This window comes from Anomaloglossus baeobatrachus, chromosome 6 (genome assembly GCF_048569485.1).
Source record: "Anomaloglossus baeobatrachus isolate aAnoBae1 chromosome 6, aAnoBae1.hap1, whole genome shotgun sequence".
In the NCBI taxonomy this organism is placed as follows: Eukaryota; Metazoa; Chordata; class Amphibia; order Anura; family Aromobatidae; genus Anomaloglossus; species Anomaloglossus baeobatrachus.
The window spans coordinates 171,985,369-172,004,070 of NC_134358.1; the positions used below are offsets into that span (position 1 = coordinate 171,985,369).

The 18,702-nt window shown below is 46.5% G+C and overlaps 1 protein-coding gene across 3 annotated transcripts in view; it reads right to left on the minus strand.

The window, feature by feature from the left end:
- Positions 1-18,702, minus strand: part of MYOM1 (myomesin 1) — a 175,824-nt gene that overhangs the window by 16,508 nt on the left and 140,614 nt on the right. For all 3 annotated transcript variants that reach the window (XM_075314490.1, XM_075314487.1, XM_075314489.1), the window contains 5 exons: positions 16,503-16,562; positions 4,395-4,462; positions 4,192-4,305; positions 3,219-3,306; positions 2,243-2,281 (listed from right to left, as the gene is read on the minus strand). In XM_075314490.1, the coding sequence (XP_075170605.1) occupies positions 2,243-2,281; positions 3,219-3,306; positions 4,192-4,305; positions 4,395-4,462; positions 16,503-16,562 (369 nt within the window). The remainder of the gene's footprint in view (positions 1-2,242; positions 2,282-3,218; positions 3,307-4,191; positions 4,306-4,394; positions 4,463-16,502; positions 16,563-18,702) is intronic.

An 18,702-nucleotide genomic window follows, 5' to 3' on the forward strand; every position in this document is an offset into this window, starting at 1 on the left:
GAGCTTCATAACAGAACTTATTTTTCACTATAAACTGGAATACTCAAGAACTGCATCATATAGAAGTAGTCAGCAGTTGGTTAGAGGTTCAAGTCCCCTAAGTGGACTAAAATAAAAAAGTAAAAAAGCTAAAATAAAAACATTAAAATTTAAATCACCCTCTTTTTGCCACGTCAATTTAAAATTATTTAACCCGTACGGCAAACGAAAACAAAAACAACCCACCACAACAAGTACAGTTCTTCGGTTACCATACTTAAAGGGGTAATCAAGACTATTTTATTTTTTTTACTATGGGCCGAAGAACTAACAGGCAGTTATATGTGTTCTATCCAGCTTAGAGCAGCTACGGATCACTCCTACCGTTGAATCTGCTGCTTCATGTCAGCAGAGAAGTTCTTCCTCTTCCTGTTGAACGGGCAAAACTGCCAACGTCATTCTGGCAGCCAGCTCCTCACATGTAGGTAGCTGGAAGCCGGCTGTCAATCGGCATGAAATCAGCAGTCACACCCTGTCAACAGAGCAGAACAGAAGAGAAGCAGCTCCTCTGACAAAGTGACATCAGTGGAGACCGCAGAATCGCCCGCAGAAGCAGTGTGTGACCCATCTTTACGTGCATAACAGGCAGTAGTTAGCAAGAACCTGCCTTTTAGTTCTTAGACCCATAGTAAAAAAAAAAATAGTTCCGGATAACAGCTTTAACCCTATCCCCAAATACTGCCATTAATACTGCACACCAAAAGCAAAAAAACAATCATGGAATTCTAATTGTTTTCTTTTTTTCACAATTTCACGACACTTGGCTTTTTTTCCCTGTTTTCAGAACATTATATGGTAAATTAAATGATGTAATTCAAAACCACAGTTCAATATTCATATATTCAATGTTTGCCTATTATAGCATTTCAGAGTGCAGTGGTTACATTGAATAGTCATGATGGCTTGCACCTATTCACACTTGTCTTACTCTGTTTGGAGGAGATGGTCACTTTTTTTATATTCAAAACTATAACTTGTCCTGAAAATAACAAGCTTCTCTTATGTGGATGGAAAAATAAAAAAGTTGGACTTTCGAAAGAAGAACATGAAGAAAGGAAAACCTTGTACCTTGTAGTTCTTCATGGTCATGGGCTTTTTATAACAACGCTCCCACCACTGATTGGCAGCTTTCTGCCTGTGCACAGTGTACACACAGAGCTTTTAATCAGTAGTGTGGTGGTGATATGGAGAGATCAGCATTCAGTGAACTTTATTAAAACTGCAGCAAGCTGACTAGTTAGGTTGGTTTCACATCAGCGTTTGTTTGCCTTGAGGCAAAAACACGCAAACTGCATGTGATTGGATCCTGTTGAATTTGAGTTAAACACATGCAAACGCGTGTGTTAGTTACTGGATCCTGTGACTTGCAGTTTATGAGTCATGTGGTCGGGAATGAGCTGAATGAGGCTGGGTGGGCATTATAGTCATGATCGGGAGTGAGCTGCATATGCCATGACAGCGTGGATGCAGCTCTGGACAAGAGTGTGCGTGATTGTGAGTGAGTGAGTGTGAGTGAGTGAGTGAGTGAGTGAGAGTGTGAGTGTAAGTGAGAGTGAGTGTGTGAGTGTGAGAATTAGTCTGAGAGAGTGAGTGTGAGTGTAAGTGAGAGTGAGTGAGAGTGTATGAGTGAGTGTGTGTGTGTGTGTGTGTGTGAGAGAGAGTGTGTGAGAGTGATATTCAGGCCATGTTCTGTACAGCAAACAGGATCCTTCCTGCAGCATACAACTGCAACTGTTAAAACCGGATCCGGCGCCCATTGAAATACATTGCAGCTACTGCCGCAATGTACAGGATACAGCGAGTTGCAGTTTTTGGACGAAGGTGAAAAACGCAACAAGTTGCGTTTTTGATAGAAGGTAAAAAACTGCAACTCACCGGATCCTGAACCTACCGCACGCAAACACATGTTGCTGCAAATCCATTGACATTGCATTGAGCAGACAACGAATCCTGTAAGATGCGTTTTGCATTTTTTTGCCGACCGGCAAAAAAACGCTGATGTGAAGCCAGCCTAAGTAATACATTTCAGGAATCAGGGTGTAATTTAGTTGGTGAACCATTTTAACTCTTTGTACTCTGGAAAACAACCATACACATGTGGCTTGATACCTTAGACAGGAGACAGCTTGTGTTTTATCACTTTGGTGGCAGTGAGTTAGGCCATATTCAGGCCATCAACTAAATTATGATATACCGTACTTACCAATCATTTTGCAGACTGCGGTCATGAGGTCATCAAATGCTATGAAAATGGAAAATATATACAGTTAAAAATATATTCAAATTTAAAAACACACAAAATGTATCACAGGAGGATAAAACCCATGCAGTGGCATAAGTGATGGCATATAGCAACTTTGAAAGTGCCCAAAGGGCACAGAAAAAGGGGCACATTTTATAATCTCCACTTATAGTCATCTTTTATCTAAAAGTAAAACAGGTAGAACAACAGACAGAAGAACCTTGTAACTCAAGAAATCTATAGACCTACAGGCAACTTATTCAGTAATTGGATAACAAACTTCCAACTACAGACAGGTAAGTGATTGATACAGACAAGTAAGGGGTACTTTGCACACTACGACATTGCAGGTGTGATGTCGGTGGGGTCAAATCAAAACTGACGCACATCCGGCGTCGCTGTCGACATCAGAGTATGTGAATCGTTTTTACTACGATTAACGAGCGCAAAAGCGTCGAAATCGTATGATCGGTGTAGCATCGGTCATTTCCATAATTTTGGAAGGACCGATGTTACGATGTTGTTCCTCATTCCTGCGGCAGCACACATCGCTGTGTGTGAAGCCGCAGGAGCGAGGAATATCGCTTTACCTGCATCCCAGCTGCAATGAGGAAGGAAGGAGGTGGGCAGGACATTTACGCCCCGCTCATCTCCGCCCCCCTGCTTCTATTGGCCGCCTGCCGTGTGACGTCGCTGTGACGCCGCACGACCCGCCCCCTTAGGAAGGAGGCGGTTTGCCGGCCAGAGCAACGTCGCAGGGCAGGTAAGTGCATGTGAAGCTGCCGAAGCGATAATTTTCGCTACGGCAGCTATCACAAGATATCGCAGCTGCGAAGGGGGCGGGGACTATCGCGCTCGGCATCACTACCATCGGCTTGCGATGTCGTAGTGTGCAAAGTACCCCTAAGTGTTGAAAAAACAGCTTAACAGGTCTTACCTGAATCTTTGAGCTTAAGGACACTCTTGTCTTTCCCTCTGTCATCTTTCAAGAGTAACTCATATGTACCAGCATCCTTCCTAGATATCTACGAGAAAATATTAGAAGACAACATTCAATGCAGACATGATGAAACACTGTAACTTATACAGACTATTACTGAAATATGTGTGATTTATCAAAAAAGTATGCGGTAGAATGAGTATCATTAATCAGGGATCCATTTGGCTAAAACACGCTAGGTAGGCTGCGCTACTGGAGTAACCTGATTCTTCAATAATGATAAGTTTTGTTATGCACAATGCGTTTTAATGCTGTATCAGTGCCTTTATCAAGTGGGAAAAAACAAATGTTATTGTCACTTATTAAAGGTGCCAGTAAGGTCGAAATGCATTTTTAATACAAAAAAGTATGATTGTTGAAAAATCGGTTTACTCCAGTAGTGCAGGCCACCTAGCGTTTTTTTTATACAGGATCCATCTACCAGCCACGGGGCGCCACCAGCTTTTTTTCTTCATGCCTACATATATAGGAGTTGTGCTCACTACTCCACCTGGTGAGTGTAACCAGCACTTACCCACTCTCCCTTCTTAGGATATCACCCTAAGGTGCTTTCTGTTCCCCACATTTAGATTTCTCTCCGGCGCATACAGAAATAATAGAGCCTCAGAGGAAAGCTCTAAATTGGCCTCGATTCACACAATTAGTGCCAGACATTGAATGCAACAGATTTGGATTTTTTGTGATGGTCATGTCCCAGTCTTGGATAGGGGCAGCTCACAACGTAATGTGATCATGCAACATGACAATTTTTATGTCATGCATAGGATGTGAACACGATGATTTTCACATCACGTGACATTTTGCCATGTAGCCCCAGCTAATGATAGAGATACTGGTGATTATAGTCATCGTATTCTAAAGCCTAAAAAAAGTTTTATGTTGCTTATTAAAATAAAACTCAGTAACTTACCTCAGTAATGAGTAATGTACATACACCATCCTTAAATTCATGTTTCTCATCAATCATTATCTCCATTTCATCCTTATACCATGTAATACTTGTATCATTCTTCATATTAGCAACCTAAAGGGACAAGCCATAAGAAACAGGCAGTAAGACACTGGTCTGCCATCACATAACAGAATATTATCACTAATAGCCTGTCTTCCTACCTTACTCTTCAACAGTACATTGCATTCAGGAGTAACTTCCCATCCAAGATACTCAACAAAATGAGGACCTTTAAATAAATAAGAGTTTGTTTATATGGTAGTATATAGCCAGGGGTTCCAATGTTCAGCATAGTCCCCAGCGGCTTTAAGGGCATGTTAGAATATGCAGCATTTCAGAGTCAAACATACCTGTCAGAAATCATGCAACCAGTGTCAACTTTCTATGACCTACATGCTCATGAAGACGGCTTTAGAGGGGTGACCCTATTGACAGCTTCCCTTTAAATATCATATCAGAGCGGAAGAAAGATTCACATGGCAGACAACGCACAAATGACACATGAGCTAAAACAAGATTATACAAGGCATATAAAAGAACCTCTGCCCACCCTTTAGCAATATGTAGCCCCAAAAATTCTGGAGTGAAACTTAATGAGGTTGTCCATTACTTTAATAACGATGGCCTATGCTTATGAAAGGTCATCAATGTATGATCGGCCGGGGTCTGAAACCCAGCACCTCTGCCGATCTGCTGTTTTCAGTGCTGGTGGTGGCATCCGAAAATGCTCAGTTCCAGAGATGCCCCGTCAACTGATTTCGGCTGCATCTGGGTACTGCACATTTGCCTCCTAGGCAGATGTGCAGTACCCGGCTACGGCCGCTATCAGAAGATGGGGCAGCTCCAAAACTGAGCATTTACAGCTACCTGTTGCCACTGGGACCGAGAACAGCTGATCGGAGGCGGTGTGGGGTGTGATACCCTGGCCGATCAGACATTGATGACCTATCCTAAAGATAGGCTATCATTGTTAAAGTAGTGGCCAAACTCTTTAACTAATCATTCCTTTGCATTTCATTTAGCTTGTATGCCTGCCCTCTACTGGCTGTCAACAGAAGGAACAGTGCGACAGCAGAACAGATCAGCAGTGTGAAAGTAGGACTCGTTCTCCCTGCACTTTCTGTTGTTCTGTTGCCTTTTAGAAGGGAACCTGTCACCAAGTTTTCCCTATATAATTTAAATCCACCACCTTTAAGTCATTATGAACAGCCCTCCAGTAACCTATCCATAGAACCTATGCATATCTAAGAAAATGCCCTTTAATTATATTATTACTGTCTTATGCTAATGGGAATTGTCCAGTCAGATGGGTGTTGCTGGTCTTTGCTTCTGCTATTTCCTCACAATCGCTGACCCTTTTGCCTTGATTGATGTGACCTATGTTTTTCTGACATTCACAGTCTGTTCAACTCCTGCCTGAACAGTGGAGAATCAGAGCTGTGCAGCCTCCAAAGATGATGGGAATGACATTGGAGACGTCAGCCATATAAATCAAGAAAAGAGGGCCAGCTATTGTGGGCATAGAGAAGACACCAAACACAGATCAGCGACATACATTGGACCGGACTAACTAGCATTTGCCGTGAGAGGATTAGAAATGGTATTTTCTTAGATATGTGGCAGAGTTGAGCACTTATGAGCAGGTGGCTAGAGTGCTGTTCATGACTTGAAAGTGGTGGTTGTAGTTTATATACATTGTGTGCACAACTGTTAGGCAAGTGAGCATTTTCACTATATCATCATTTTTATGCAGCTTTTCCAACTTCCAAGCTGTATAAACTTGAATGCTTATTGGATGAAGCATATCAGGTGATGTGTATTTGTCCTAAGGATATCAACACCCTTTATCAAGATGTGCAGAATTATTAGGCAGCTTGTTTTCCTCAGTCAAAATGGGCAAAAAAAAAGCTTTAACTGACTCTCAAAAGTAAAAAATTGCTAAAAGTCTTACAGAGGGATGTAGCACATTTTAGTTGTCATGCCTTGGTTTTGGGACTCAGTCCTGTGACCTTGTGCTGTGCGGTCAGTTTCCTTCCATGCTGAGTCACAGCCTGGTCAGTGCCTGGCCAAATGCTGATGGTCCTTTTACCTTTTCTTCTTTCCTTTTGTTTTGTGGCTATCAGATGTTCTCTCTTGCTCACTTTCTCTGTCCTATTGTGGCGCCCCTGACCTGGTCAGGCACCACAGAGTATTGCACCCATGCGGGAGCAATGCTTCCAGGTAATCTCCAAAGGCCAGGATGAGGTGCACACACAAACATATAGTGACCAGGCCTCCCACATTACCAGAGGGGACCCTTGGGTAGCCAGAAGGGGTTAACTTTCAATTCCCAGCTGGGGGTGTGTTCAGGGGCTGGTTGCTAGGAAGCAGGGCAGAGAGAGAGAGGAAGAGGAGAGTCTGGAGGAAGAAGTTGAAGTGTGAGGAAGCAGGGCAGAGGAGCTCTAGAGTGTGAGACAGGTCCTGAGGAGTGCAGTAGCTGAAAGCGGGGGAGAAAGGAGTACCGTGGGTCGGCCTGAAAATCATCCAGAGAGAAGGGTGGCTGAGTACGGAGATCCCGGTATCCGAGCACACAAGGGGAACTAGGTCCCCAGTACAGGCAGCAGATCATCCAGAGCTGCTTAACCTACAGGTGGGGGGGGGGTACTTCATGCCCTCACCACGACTACACAGAGCTTGAGCCAAGCAGCAATCACCAGGCCCATAAGGGGACAGGGCCAGAAGCCATCCCACCAAGGCCACGCTGCCGGCAGACGAGCCAGAGAGAGGGGAGCAGGGTGGTAACAGCTTCCCTGGAGGGGTCCTACCACGCTTCAAGCAAAGGATCCTCCTAAAACAGAAAGAGTGCAAGGAAGGCGAGTGGACAGCTACCCTCAGAACGGCCTCCTGGAATTCCTGGTTCAACCTGGTTATCACAGTGTCGCCCGGGCATCTCACCGTGACCTCCAAACAGTGAGTAAACACGTTGAAAGACTTCTTGGACTGTGTTTGAGTCATTCTGCGACCTGTGGTCCCACACACATACACCGGGGCCTGGGGCTTGCCTCACTCTCAGGGGGCTAATATACTGACTGCACCCACCATCAGCCCCAGGCATCCCTTAATCTGCAGTGGCGGTCCCCGCTGACCGCAATACTGAGAGTGGCGTCACGACAATCCTAAAATAAGGTTCCCTACCTGTGACCAGACTGTTCCATCCACGTGGAGTCCCTGAAGGTACTGCACCGACACATGCTAGCGGGGCTTCACAACTTCTGGCGTCACGAACAGGATAAGGACTAGACCTGTTCAGACAGGTGACCGTGTGCCTCAGAGGTCCGACCGCAAAAATTGAACCGCCGCCATATTGCCATCTTCAAAAGCGCGCGCTGCAGCCCGCGCGAGGGAGAAGAGCACCGCCCACGAAGAGGTGTGGCCGCCCCAGAACCCCCACAATTCAGAGAGCGTTCTGATCCAGGAAGTGGAAAGGGGGCGCGCAGATTTTTGAAGAAAAATGGACGCTGCAGGAGGTAATGCCCCTGGTCAGGGCGACGCAGCCCAAGCGATGCCAGCCCCCGTCGCGCTGGACGCAGCAGCGCCTGGTGCCGGTGCCGCGGTCGCAGCCGCGCCGGCTGAAATCTCCCCCATAATGCCAGTTTCCTTGCTGTATGTCCCAGGAGCGCAATGGCTGCCCCAATACGCCGGTAAAATAGACACGCTGACCGGGTTTAAGAAGAAGATCAACACCCTGCTAGACATGCACGCGATGACTGGTAAGCAGAGGGCCGCTGTGGTGCTGGGACAATTGACTGAAGCAGCAGAATTGGAAGCTGAGTCCTGGACCAATGATGACCGGAGCTCTGTTGAGACCATCTTTGCCAAACTAGCAGCTGCTTTTGAACACCGCACAGAGGGAGAGCTGAGGACGGACTTCTATAACTGCCGTCAGAAGCCCCAAGATAGTATAAGAGACTATGCCCTCAGGCTGCAGGCTGCACTACGGGCTCTCAAGCTGGTGGACCCTGTCAGTGATCAGGAAGGAAACCGGATGATGAAGGAACAATTCTTGCGGGGCCTGCGCTCTCCTGAGGATGGGAAGCAGATGAAGCTGTGGTCCCTGGAACACCCTGACGTGGACTTTGCCATTCTGAAAGACAGGGCAGTGAAAGCACTCCAACCTCCTGTGGACACAGACCCCGTCGCACCAGCATGGCCTGCCAGTTCCACGGCTGCAGGAGCGGAATCCTCCTCGCAGACCCTGATAACTACAAAAGGACTCAACGCGCCAGCAGAGACCATAAGTACGCTATCCTCCCAGGTGCAACAGCTCACTAAGGACGTCGCACAAATCCTGAAAGCAATGCAGTTGCCCTCAGAGACCAAAGTCCCTCATCGGATCCTGCTAGCTGACAACCCAGAGGACGTCCCTTGGATGCGGAGGAGAAGAGGTCCCCCAACCCGAGGCAGGAGCAGTGATCGCTATGACTCATCTGGACAACCCATCTGTCGTCGTTGCCAGGAGGCAGGACACTATGCAAGGGCCTGTCCTTTAAACGAGCCAAACCTGGGGCCGGGGGCCAGTCCTCAGGATTAAGAAGATCAGGCCCAGGTCGCTGCTGTGATCAGTACGTGGGTGGACGTCCTGTCCTGTCCATTGTCCTGGACGGGATCCCTACCCCGGCATTATTGGACACCGGCTCTCAGGTCACCACGATCCCGTATGTCCTTTATCGTAGGTTTTGGTCGGACGACGATCTCCGACCACCGGACCCCTCCCTCACCATCTATGCTGCCAACGGACAACCTATAGACCAGATCGGGGTCAAAGAGGTAACCATAAAGGTGGGAAGGCAGGAAATGAAGGGACAAGGACTGATTGTTGTGGACACTGATATTAGAGAAAGGAACCCGCAAATGATTTTAGGCACTAATGTCATAGAAAATTGCCTAGGGGAAGTGTTGTTGTTGCTTCACCAGATTGTTGAAGGTGCTGAGGGCAGGTCGCAAAGAGCCTTGCAAAAGGAGATCCGAATCATTCTGAGGAAGCAACAGGTAAAACAGACTGGCGGTGAGATTGGTAGTGTGCGGGTGATGGATGCTAACCCCATTGTGATACCCCCACGGAGTGAAATGATGATGTGGTGTAGAGCAGCGGTAGGTCTCAGAGGACAAGATTACCAGGCTGTACTAGAGCCCACTCATTCAGACCACTGGCCCACGATTCTGACAGCCAGGGGGGTAGTTGATGTACACAAGGGACGAGTGCCTGTACGAGTGTTGAACTGTGGGGAGGAGGAAGCCAGACTACCAAGGTACGCTACCATAGCCAAACTGTTTACATGCTCAGATGACGCCATAACACCTGTAGGTCCCCTGACACAAGCTGACTCAAAAGAGGGCGAGACCTCCCAAAAGCAGTTAGAGGATTGGTGCCAGAAACTACACGTGGGGACTGACTCTACACCCGACTACCAGAAACATGGGGTTTACAGGGTCGTGCAGGAATACGAGCAGGTCTTTAGTAAGAACCCACTAGACTTTGGTAGGATCAAAGGGGTGCAACATCACATATCCACAGGCAGTCATCCTCCCATTAAGGAAAGACATAGGCCTATTCCACCAGCCCATTACCAGCGCACAAAGGACATGCTGAAGGACATGAAGGAGGCAGGCGTCATAAGGGACAGTTGTAGCCCCTGGGCGGCTCCCCTGGTCCTGGTAAGAAAGAAGGATGGCACGATGAGGATGTGTGTGGATTACAGACGGATAAATCAGATAACACACAAGGATGCCTACCCTTTGCCAAGGATAGAGGAATCCCTCGCTGCCTTGAAAGCCTCTAACTACTTTTCTACCCTAGATCTTACTAGTGGCTACTGGCAAGTATCTGTAGCAGAAGAAGATCGGGAGAAGACGGCCTTCACCACCCCAATGGGCCTCTGTGAGTTCAACAGCATGCCATTTGGACTCTGCAATGCCCCCGGGACCTTCCAGAGGCTTATGGAATGCTGCCTAGGGCACCTCAACTTTGAAACCGTCCTGCTCTACCTGGATGATGTCATCGTGTACTCCAAGACCTACGAGGACCACCTGAAACACCTGGCTGAAGTCTTTGAAGCACTATCCCGATATGGAATGAAGCTGAAACCATCCAAGTGCCATTTACTGAAGCCAAAGGTCCAGTACCTAGGTCACGTGGTCAGTGCAGAAGGAGTAGCACCGGACCCAGAGAAGGTCACAGTCATCCAGGAATGGCCCACACCTACTACCGTCCGGGAGGTACGTCAGTTCCTTGGCTTGGTAGGCTACTACAGAAGGTTCATCAAGGGCTACACGAAAATGGCAGCGCCTTTGCAAGAGCTCCTGGTAGGCCACCCAAAGAAGAGAGGAAAGATCTCCGGCCCGCCATTTCACTGGGGAGAAGCAGAAGAACACTCCTTCAGACAAATGAAAGGGGCCTTGACGGGTGAAGAGATCCTAGCCTACCCTGACTACGGTCTGCCATTCGTACTGTACACAGATGCCAGTAATGTGGGACTGGGAGCAGTGCTTTCACAGGTGCAGGGAGGCAAAGAGCGTGTGATTGCTTACGCCAGCAGGAAGCTCAGGCCTACTGAAAGAAACCCGGAGAATTATAGCTCATTCAAGCTAGAGTTCCTGGCCATGGTATGGGCTATCACAGAGCGGTTCAAGCACTACCTGGCAGCCACCAAATTCACTGTCTTCACGGACAACAACCCCCTGACCCACTTGGATACTGCTAAATTGGGTGCCATGGAGCAGCGTTGGGTAGCCCGACTGGCGAATTATGACTTTACTGTCAAGTATCGAGCTGGCCGCAAGAACGGCAACGCAGATGCTCTGTCCAGGATGCCTCACCTAGCAGACGAGGGTGAAGATGTAGATGATCTTGAAGAGATTGAGCTGCCAGCGTTCCATCGCCATGGAGCAAAACAGTGTCGGCAGTCGCGTGCCAACCGCCAAGAGGTGACCCTGAACCCACTACCTCACTACAACTGGAAGGAGACCCAGGAAAATGATCCAGCGGTAGGCTTGGTAAAGAAACTGATCAGCCAGCCGGGCGCCAGCCTTGACAAAGGAGCCCCACCTGAGGCACAGTACCTATGGAAGAGAGGGGTCGATTATTCATCTATCAAGACAAACTTTACAGGAGCATCATTGACCCGAGGACGCATGAGAAGGTGTGGCAAGTGATTGTACCACAGAAGGATACGAGGATGGTGCTGGAAGCCTATCACAATGGTGCAGGCCACTTTGGTTGGAAGAAACTGGAGGCCCTACTTAAAGTAAGATTCTACTGGGTGGGCATGAGATCTGCCCTAGAGAAGTGGTGTCGAAACTGCGGGCCCTGCAATCTTAGAAGAAAAGGCCAGCACAGCCAGAGAGCACCACTCCAGCCAATCCAAACTAAACGGCCCCTGGAGATAGTGGCCCTGGACCATGTAAAGTTGGCACCCAGCAGACAAGGCTACAACTACGCTCTCACTATGGTTGACCACTACTCCAGATTCCTGGTGGTAGTACCAGTCAAGGACTTGACAGGTCAAACTGCAGCCAAAGCTTTCCAGACACACTTCTGTCGACCACATGGCTATCCAGATCAAGTGCTCACTGACCAAGGACCAGCCTTTGAAGCTGAAGTGTTTAAGGAGTTTTGTAACCTATACGGCTGCCAGAAGATCCGTACTACGCCTTACCATCCCCAGACCAATGGCATGTGTGAGAAGATGAACCACATCATTCTCGACCTTCTGAAGACGCTCCCACTAGAAGAACGAAGTCAGTGGCCGGAAAAACTGCCCGATCTAGTGGACATGTATAACAACATCCCTGTGAGTTCCACGATTGCCAGTAGATCTGGAAATGGGAGTTGAGACCCCTGAAGACCATCTACAAGGTGCTGATTGGGATTCCAACCGCCAAGCCCAATACAAGAAAGTACAAGAGTGTGTGGAGCGAAGCCTGACTCAGCAGCGTGAGAAACAAGAAAAGGCCTACAATCGAAAAGCACCTGCTGTTCCTTTGATGCCAGGAGATATAGTTCTCAAAAGAAAGAGAAGACGTCATAAACTTGACAATCACTGGGAAGAAGAACCCTATACTGTGTTACCATCGACGCTTAGCAATGAAAAGACATGCCTTATCAGCAAGGATGGAGGAAAAACAACAGCTGTCGTTTCTAGAGATCGCTTAAAGAAATGTCCTGAACAACTAAGAATCCCTGAAGAAATTCCCAACCCTTTGCCAGTTCAAGAACCAAAAGAAAAGATGATCCATACTGTACTTGGAGATTTTCCAGCAAGTTGGCCTCAATACAATGGAGCAGTAGTTATTCCAGTCATTACATTCCCTCAATCTAGAGAAGTAAGAGAACCAGAAGAACCTGTTCAGAACCTGGAAGAGCCAAATGTAGCTGAAGCAGAAGACCATGCACTGGTATCAATACCTAGTACACCTATTATTCACATCGAGACACATACATCGGGTGGGAGGACACAACCTCAGACAGATGACAGTATAGTACTGCGTAGGTCAACCCGCAGCAATTTTGGTCAGCTCCCATTACGCTATAGAGAAAGTACAGTTTAGTTCAAAGTGACGGTATGAAAGGTAATGTTTAACCTGTTTATAGTTAAGTAACGTTTAAGCGAAATGTGCCCACAAGGACTATTGTGAGACCTCCTTAAAATGTTAGACCACTGGTTATGAACTGGCTTTAACCACAAACTTTGCATTGTAAAAAGTTGCCTCCTTGGTATCAACCCCAGAGTCTGCCTGTTGAGGGGCATGGCTCTGCACCAACAAGGGGGCACGCCTGTTTATGGGGCCTGCCCTCCAACACTCGGAAGCGGGTACGCCTGTTTATGGGGCCTACCTTACACCACTCCCCTCAGGAGAGGAAGATTGGAGGAAAGGTCTGGGGAATGTGATGGCCCAGCCCTGGTCACCAAAAGGACCGGCGACCTACCTCCTGGAGGTTTTTTGGGTGGGGTTCGGACATGTGGGTGGTTGGTGGTGGAATGGTACCTGGTATGTTTAAATGTAAATAATTGCCCCTGTGTGGGAAAAGTTTGTAATTACCTTTTTTCTTTCTCTTGTCTTTGCAGCCCGAGGACGTGCTGATGATAACTAAGGGGGAATGTGGCGCCCCTGACCTGGTCAGGCACCACAGAGTATTGCACCCATGCGGGAGCAATGCTTCCAGGTAATCTCCAAAGGCCAGGATGAGGTGCACACACAAACATATAGTGACCAGGCCTCCCACATTACCAGAGGGGACCCTTGGGTAGCCAGAAGGGGTTAACTTTCAATTCCCAGCTGGGGGTGTGTTCAGGGGCTGGTTGCTAGGAAGCAGGGCAGAGAGAGAGAGGAAGAGGAGAGTCTGGAGGAAGAAGTTGAAGTGTGAGAAAGCAGGGCAGAGGAGCTCTAGAGTGTGAGACAGGTCCTGAAGAATGCAGTAGCTGAAAGCGGGGGAGAAAGGAGTACCGTGGGTCGGCCTGAAAATCATCCAGAGAGAAGGGTGGCTGAGTACGGAGATCCCGGTATCCGAGCACACAAGGGGAACTAGGTCCCCAGTACAGGCAGCAGATCATCCAGAGCTGCTTAACCTACAGGTGGGGGGGGTACTTCATGCCCTCACCACGACTACACAGAGCTTGAGCCAAGCAGCAATCACCAGGCCCATAAGGGGACAGGGCCAGAAGCCATCCCACCAAGGCCACGCTGCCGGCAGACGAGCCAGAGAGAGGGGAGCAGGGTGGTAACAGCTTCCCTGGAGGGGTCCTACCACGCTTCAAGCAAAGGATCCTCCTAAAACAGAAAGAGTGCAAGGAAGGCGAGTGGACAGCTACCCTCAGAACGGCCTCCTGGAATTCCTGGTTCAACCTGGTTATCACAGTGTCGCCCGGGCATCTCACCGTGACCTCCAAACAGTGAGTAAACACGTTGAAAGACTTCTTGGACTGTGTTTGAGTCATTCTGCGACCTGTGGTCCCACACACATACACCGGGGCCTGGGGCTTGCCTCACTCTCAGGGGGCTAATATACTGACTGCACCCACCATCAGCCCCAGGCATCCCTTAATCTGCAGTGGCGGTCCCCGCTGACCGCAATACTGAGAGTGGCGTCACGACAATCCTAAAATAAGGTTCCCTACCTGTGACCAGACTGTTCCATCCACGTGGAGTCCCTGAAGGTACTGCACCGACACATACTAGCGGGGCTTCACACTATCACATCCCGGGTGAGGATATGTATACTCTCCTGATACTAGCCTTCCCTGCTGGCAATATTCTTTGTGGATTCTGCCAAGCAGTTCCAGCCCCGCTGCTAAGGATTTTGCCTGTGTGACAGAAACGTGTGTGGTATTTGCTTTGCAATTCCTCATTTATCTATCCTACACCTTTCTCCTGTTTGTTGTTAGGTTGTAGGAAGCTATCCTAGCTTGCATATGCTATTTTACCTTTTCCACTTGTGCAAGTGTGTTATGTTTCCTAACTTTGGGCTTATAGTGCATAGCAACCTCCCCTCTGGTTCCTCAGGAGGTACGAGGAACAACTCAACGGCCTTTTAGGCAGAGAGGTCAGAGTCATGGGTTTCTAGTGTTGCAGCTTATTCCAGCCTGTGCAGGAGCCATTAGGGGTTGTGCAGTTAGGGATACTAGCCTGTACAGGAACCAGTTGGGTGCAAGTGCGACTGTATTGATATAGGCTTTATTTCCCCTTTTAACCTTGTTGGAATACCTATGTGCAAAACACCAGTAAAGACCTGAAAGATAAAAGAATAATCACATGGTCCCTTCCTCACCTGCTCTACCTTTATTTAGAACTTGTGGAACCTGGGAGATTACCAGTTGAGGAAACCAGTCACGTCTCTCAACACTGTCTGGGGGGCTGTGGTTAGTCCTTCTCTAAAAGTTCATCATTAACAGATTAAGAATCTGACAGACTCCATGGATGGGGAAGGTTTATGACTGCTATTGAAAAGAAGAGTGGCTAGACTGGTCATTGATTTTTTTTTTTTTTTTAAATGTCAGAAATGTATTTTTGTACATTTTAAGCTGTTTATTATTATTCTTACTTTAACACATGATAACAACTAAGAAGTCAATGTTTGTTTTTTATTTATGTGTAGTAATTCTGCACACATAGATATTCCAACAAAAAAGACACAACCTCACTTTTACTTTCTTAAAGGGAACATGTCACCTACTCACCTGTGGGGTGGCTTGGTTCGATGGGTGTCTCTGGACTTGGTCCGGCACCTCTGCTCTTCTTTTGATCGTCGTCCTACCACTTGCTTCGTGTGAAAGATGTGTCCTACATCATCCACACAATTTTCTCCATTGCGCTCATCTGCATGCGCACTTCTCTCGGCCCTGCTGCGGGCAGATTAAAGAACTGTAATGTACAGGTGCGGGGAAAAGGTCAAAGACCATCCACACATGCACACTACAATACTTTGATCTGCCCACAGCAGGGCAGAGAGAAGTCTGCAGGAGTGCAATGGAGGACATTGTGTGGATAACGTAGGATGTGTCATCCACACGAAGCAGGAAAAGAGGACGGCAATCGCAAGCAGAGAGGATTAACACCAGTGATTCCTATCGGACCGGACCACCCCACAAGGAGTTTCTATGTTTTCCCCGTGTTTATGTGGCTTTCCTCTGGCTACTCCAGAATTTAGATTGTGAGCTCCAATGGGAACAGTGTTGATGATGTGTGTAAAGCGCTGTGGGATTAATAGCGCTATATAAGTGAGTTAGATAACTAGACTGCTGATATAGGCTTTAATGCAGACTACAAAGCCAGCCTGATGTCATAGGGCTTGGTCCAGACTACTCTAATAGGGGGTGATCTAGGCTGCAAAGCCGAATTGCTGTTATATGCAGTAGCTCAGAATGGTGGTGCAGACAACACATCTAGACTACTGTTATAGGTGGATGTCCATAGGGGAGGTCCGCACTGTGCAGCTACATTTCTTGTTCTTATTTTTTTTTCCCAAGTATGACATCCTTAGTAGACACAAGTGAGTGCCCACGTACCATCCCAAACTCAGCTCTTTCAGACCAGTCTATATGACAATTAAAAAAAAAACTTATTCAGTGAAATCATTTTAAGTGAAATAAAAAACCTTAAGCCTCAACACAAACAAAACAAGAAACACATCTTTGTATCTAAATAAAACACCATTTATCCCAGTAATAACCAGTAAGGCACTTATTTTGCTCTTGTGTCCACACGTCACTTGGTGACCTCGGGTGATATATTACCTTGTTTTCGGATCCATTCTTGCCTCTGGAATCTGGCTTCCTTCTTCAATTTCTCAAACACTGAAAAGAGTAAATAAGGTCAAAGAACAAAGCACACGGCTGAGTGAGACGTTATAGATGTGGTAGGAAATGAATGTGGCTCTCAATCGAGCAAACACCACATATTTTACCAACTGTGAAACATTGTACTTGGGTTCTATTCTTGAGTAACCCAGATTATTGATGTTACAAAACTGAAAAATGTATATAGTAATTCAAAAGAGATGGAGTTAAAATAGAATCTAATGAGACTTTCATCCCTAATGGGCTGCACATCTGCTGAACATCTGTCGGGACACAGAGGTACTACCTAATACCAATTACCAATTATTTATATATTACAAAGAGTAAAGTGAAAAATAGCTAAAATAAAAATCCAACACAGCCATGGCTGCTATTAGAAAGGCTAATGATGACGATGTGAACCAAGTAAAATCTATGATATGAGATGACATTGTCCTTGAACGTCATGAGTCATTACTTGGGGCGTATGTCAGTTTTGATCACATTACTTTCATCCCAACATTTCTCAATGTTGTTATTACGAACGTAATGATTTAATTTAAAATATGTGTATTTTTAGGCTGTTTCTAACAAATACTTGGGGATTTCTATTTCATCAGATGTCACAATTAACTAAAAATAAGAAAGCAAATCTAAACATTGCTTCTGTCCAGCCGCTTAGATATTTGTAAGTACAGTACAAAAAACAAATTCCCAGCAGTTCACTGGATCCAGGTAATTAGTAGTCTTGCTGGACCCCATGCTTGGACAAAAAATACCGGTCAATTCCCAGGTAAGAACTGATACATATAGAGCATCAGGTTCCAGCAACCGTAATGAACAAATTGAAACTTTATTTATTTGTGTGCTCCAAAATTAGAATAGGAAAGGTAAAACAGACATAACTTGTAATTTGCGTTTTGAGACCTAAAAGCCCTTAATTAGGCTGCAGTGTAGCCATTCAATGAGCTTTATTGAATGCAGAAGATGCCTGTATGCTGCTATCATCAATAAAGAAATAAAAATGACGTGGGTTCCCGAGTATCTTTGATAACCAGAGCAGGTAAAGCAGACTGGGCTAAAACCGTCAGTGGTCAGCTTTACCTTGGCTGGTTATCAAAAATAGAGGGGTTCCATGGCATTTTTTTTATTTTTTTTAAATATTTAAATAAATAATTAAAAAAAAAGGTGTGGAATACCCCCTATTTTTGATAACCAACCAAGGAAAAACAGACAGCTGGGGGCTGGTATTATCAGGTTGGGAAGTCCCATGGTTATTTGGCCCTTTGCAGCCTAAAAATATCAGCCCACAGCCTCCCCAGAAGATGCAAATCCATTATATGCACCAATTCTGGCGCTTTGCCCTAGCCTTCCCAGCATCAAGCCCAGGGGCTAGTATTGGAAAAGTGTCTATCAGACACCCCATTACTGACCTGGCAAGTATAGAGTTAAAAAAACACACACAGGTAAAAAAAACAACACCCTCCCTCATTCACCAATTTATTAATTCAAAATAAATCCTAGAAGTTCTGACATAATCCAATGGTGTAATGTCCCATGGTGTCCATCAATTCCTATGGATCTTCTTTCTGAAAATGTTTCATTACTAAACCCTGGGCTTGATGCCAGCTGTCAATTTACAGCTGACATCAACCATAAACTATTACCCCGATTGCCACCGCATCAGGACAATCAGGAACAGACAGGCAAAGCGCCAGAATTGGAGCATCTAATGGATACGCCAATTCTGGGGTGGCTGTGTGCTGCTATTTTTAGGCTGGGATGGGCCAAATAACCATTGGCCTTCCCAGCCTGACAATATCAGCACACAGCTGTCTGCTTTACCTGTGCCGGTTATCAAAAATAGAGGTAACCCCAAGTCATTTTTAAAAAAAATGTAATTCCCTATCCACATGTTTGCAGTGCAATATTTTGTTTCCTTATGCAGCTTCCTAGGCCTTACTACAACCATTTTACAGTAGAAAAGTTTGGGTCACCATTGACTTGGGGTTCGGGGTCATGGGTCAAGTTTGGTCAAGTTTGGGTTCCGAACCTAAAGTTTAACTAAAGTTTGGCTGAACCCTGTGAACCCAAACTTCCATGGGTCTCCTCATCCCCACCCTTGATACTAGCCAATTTGCCAAATTTTTAATAATTG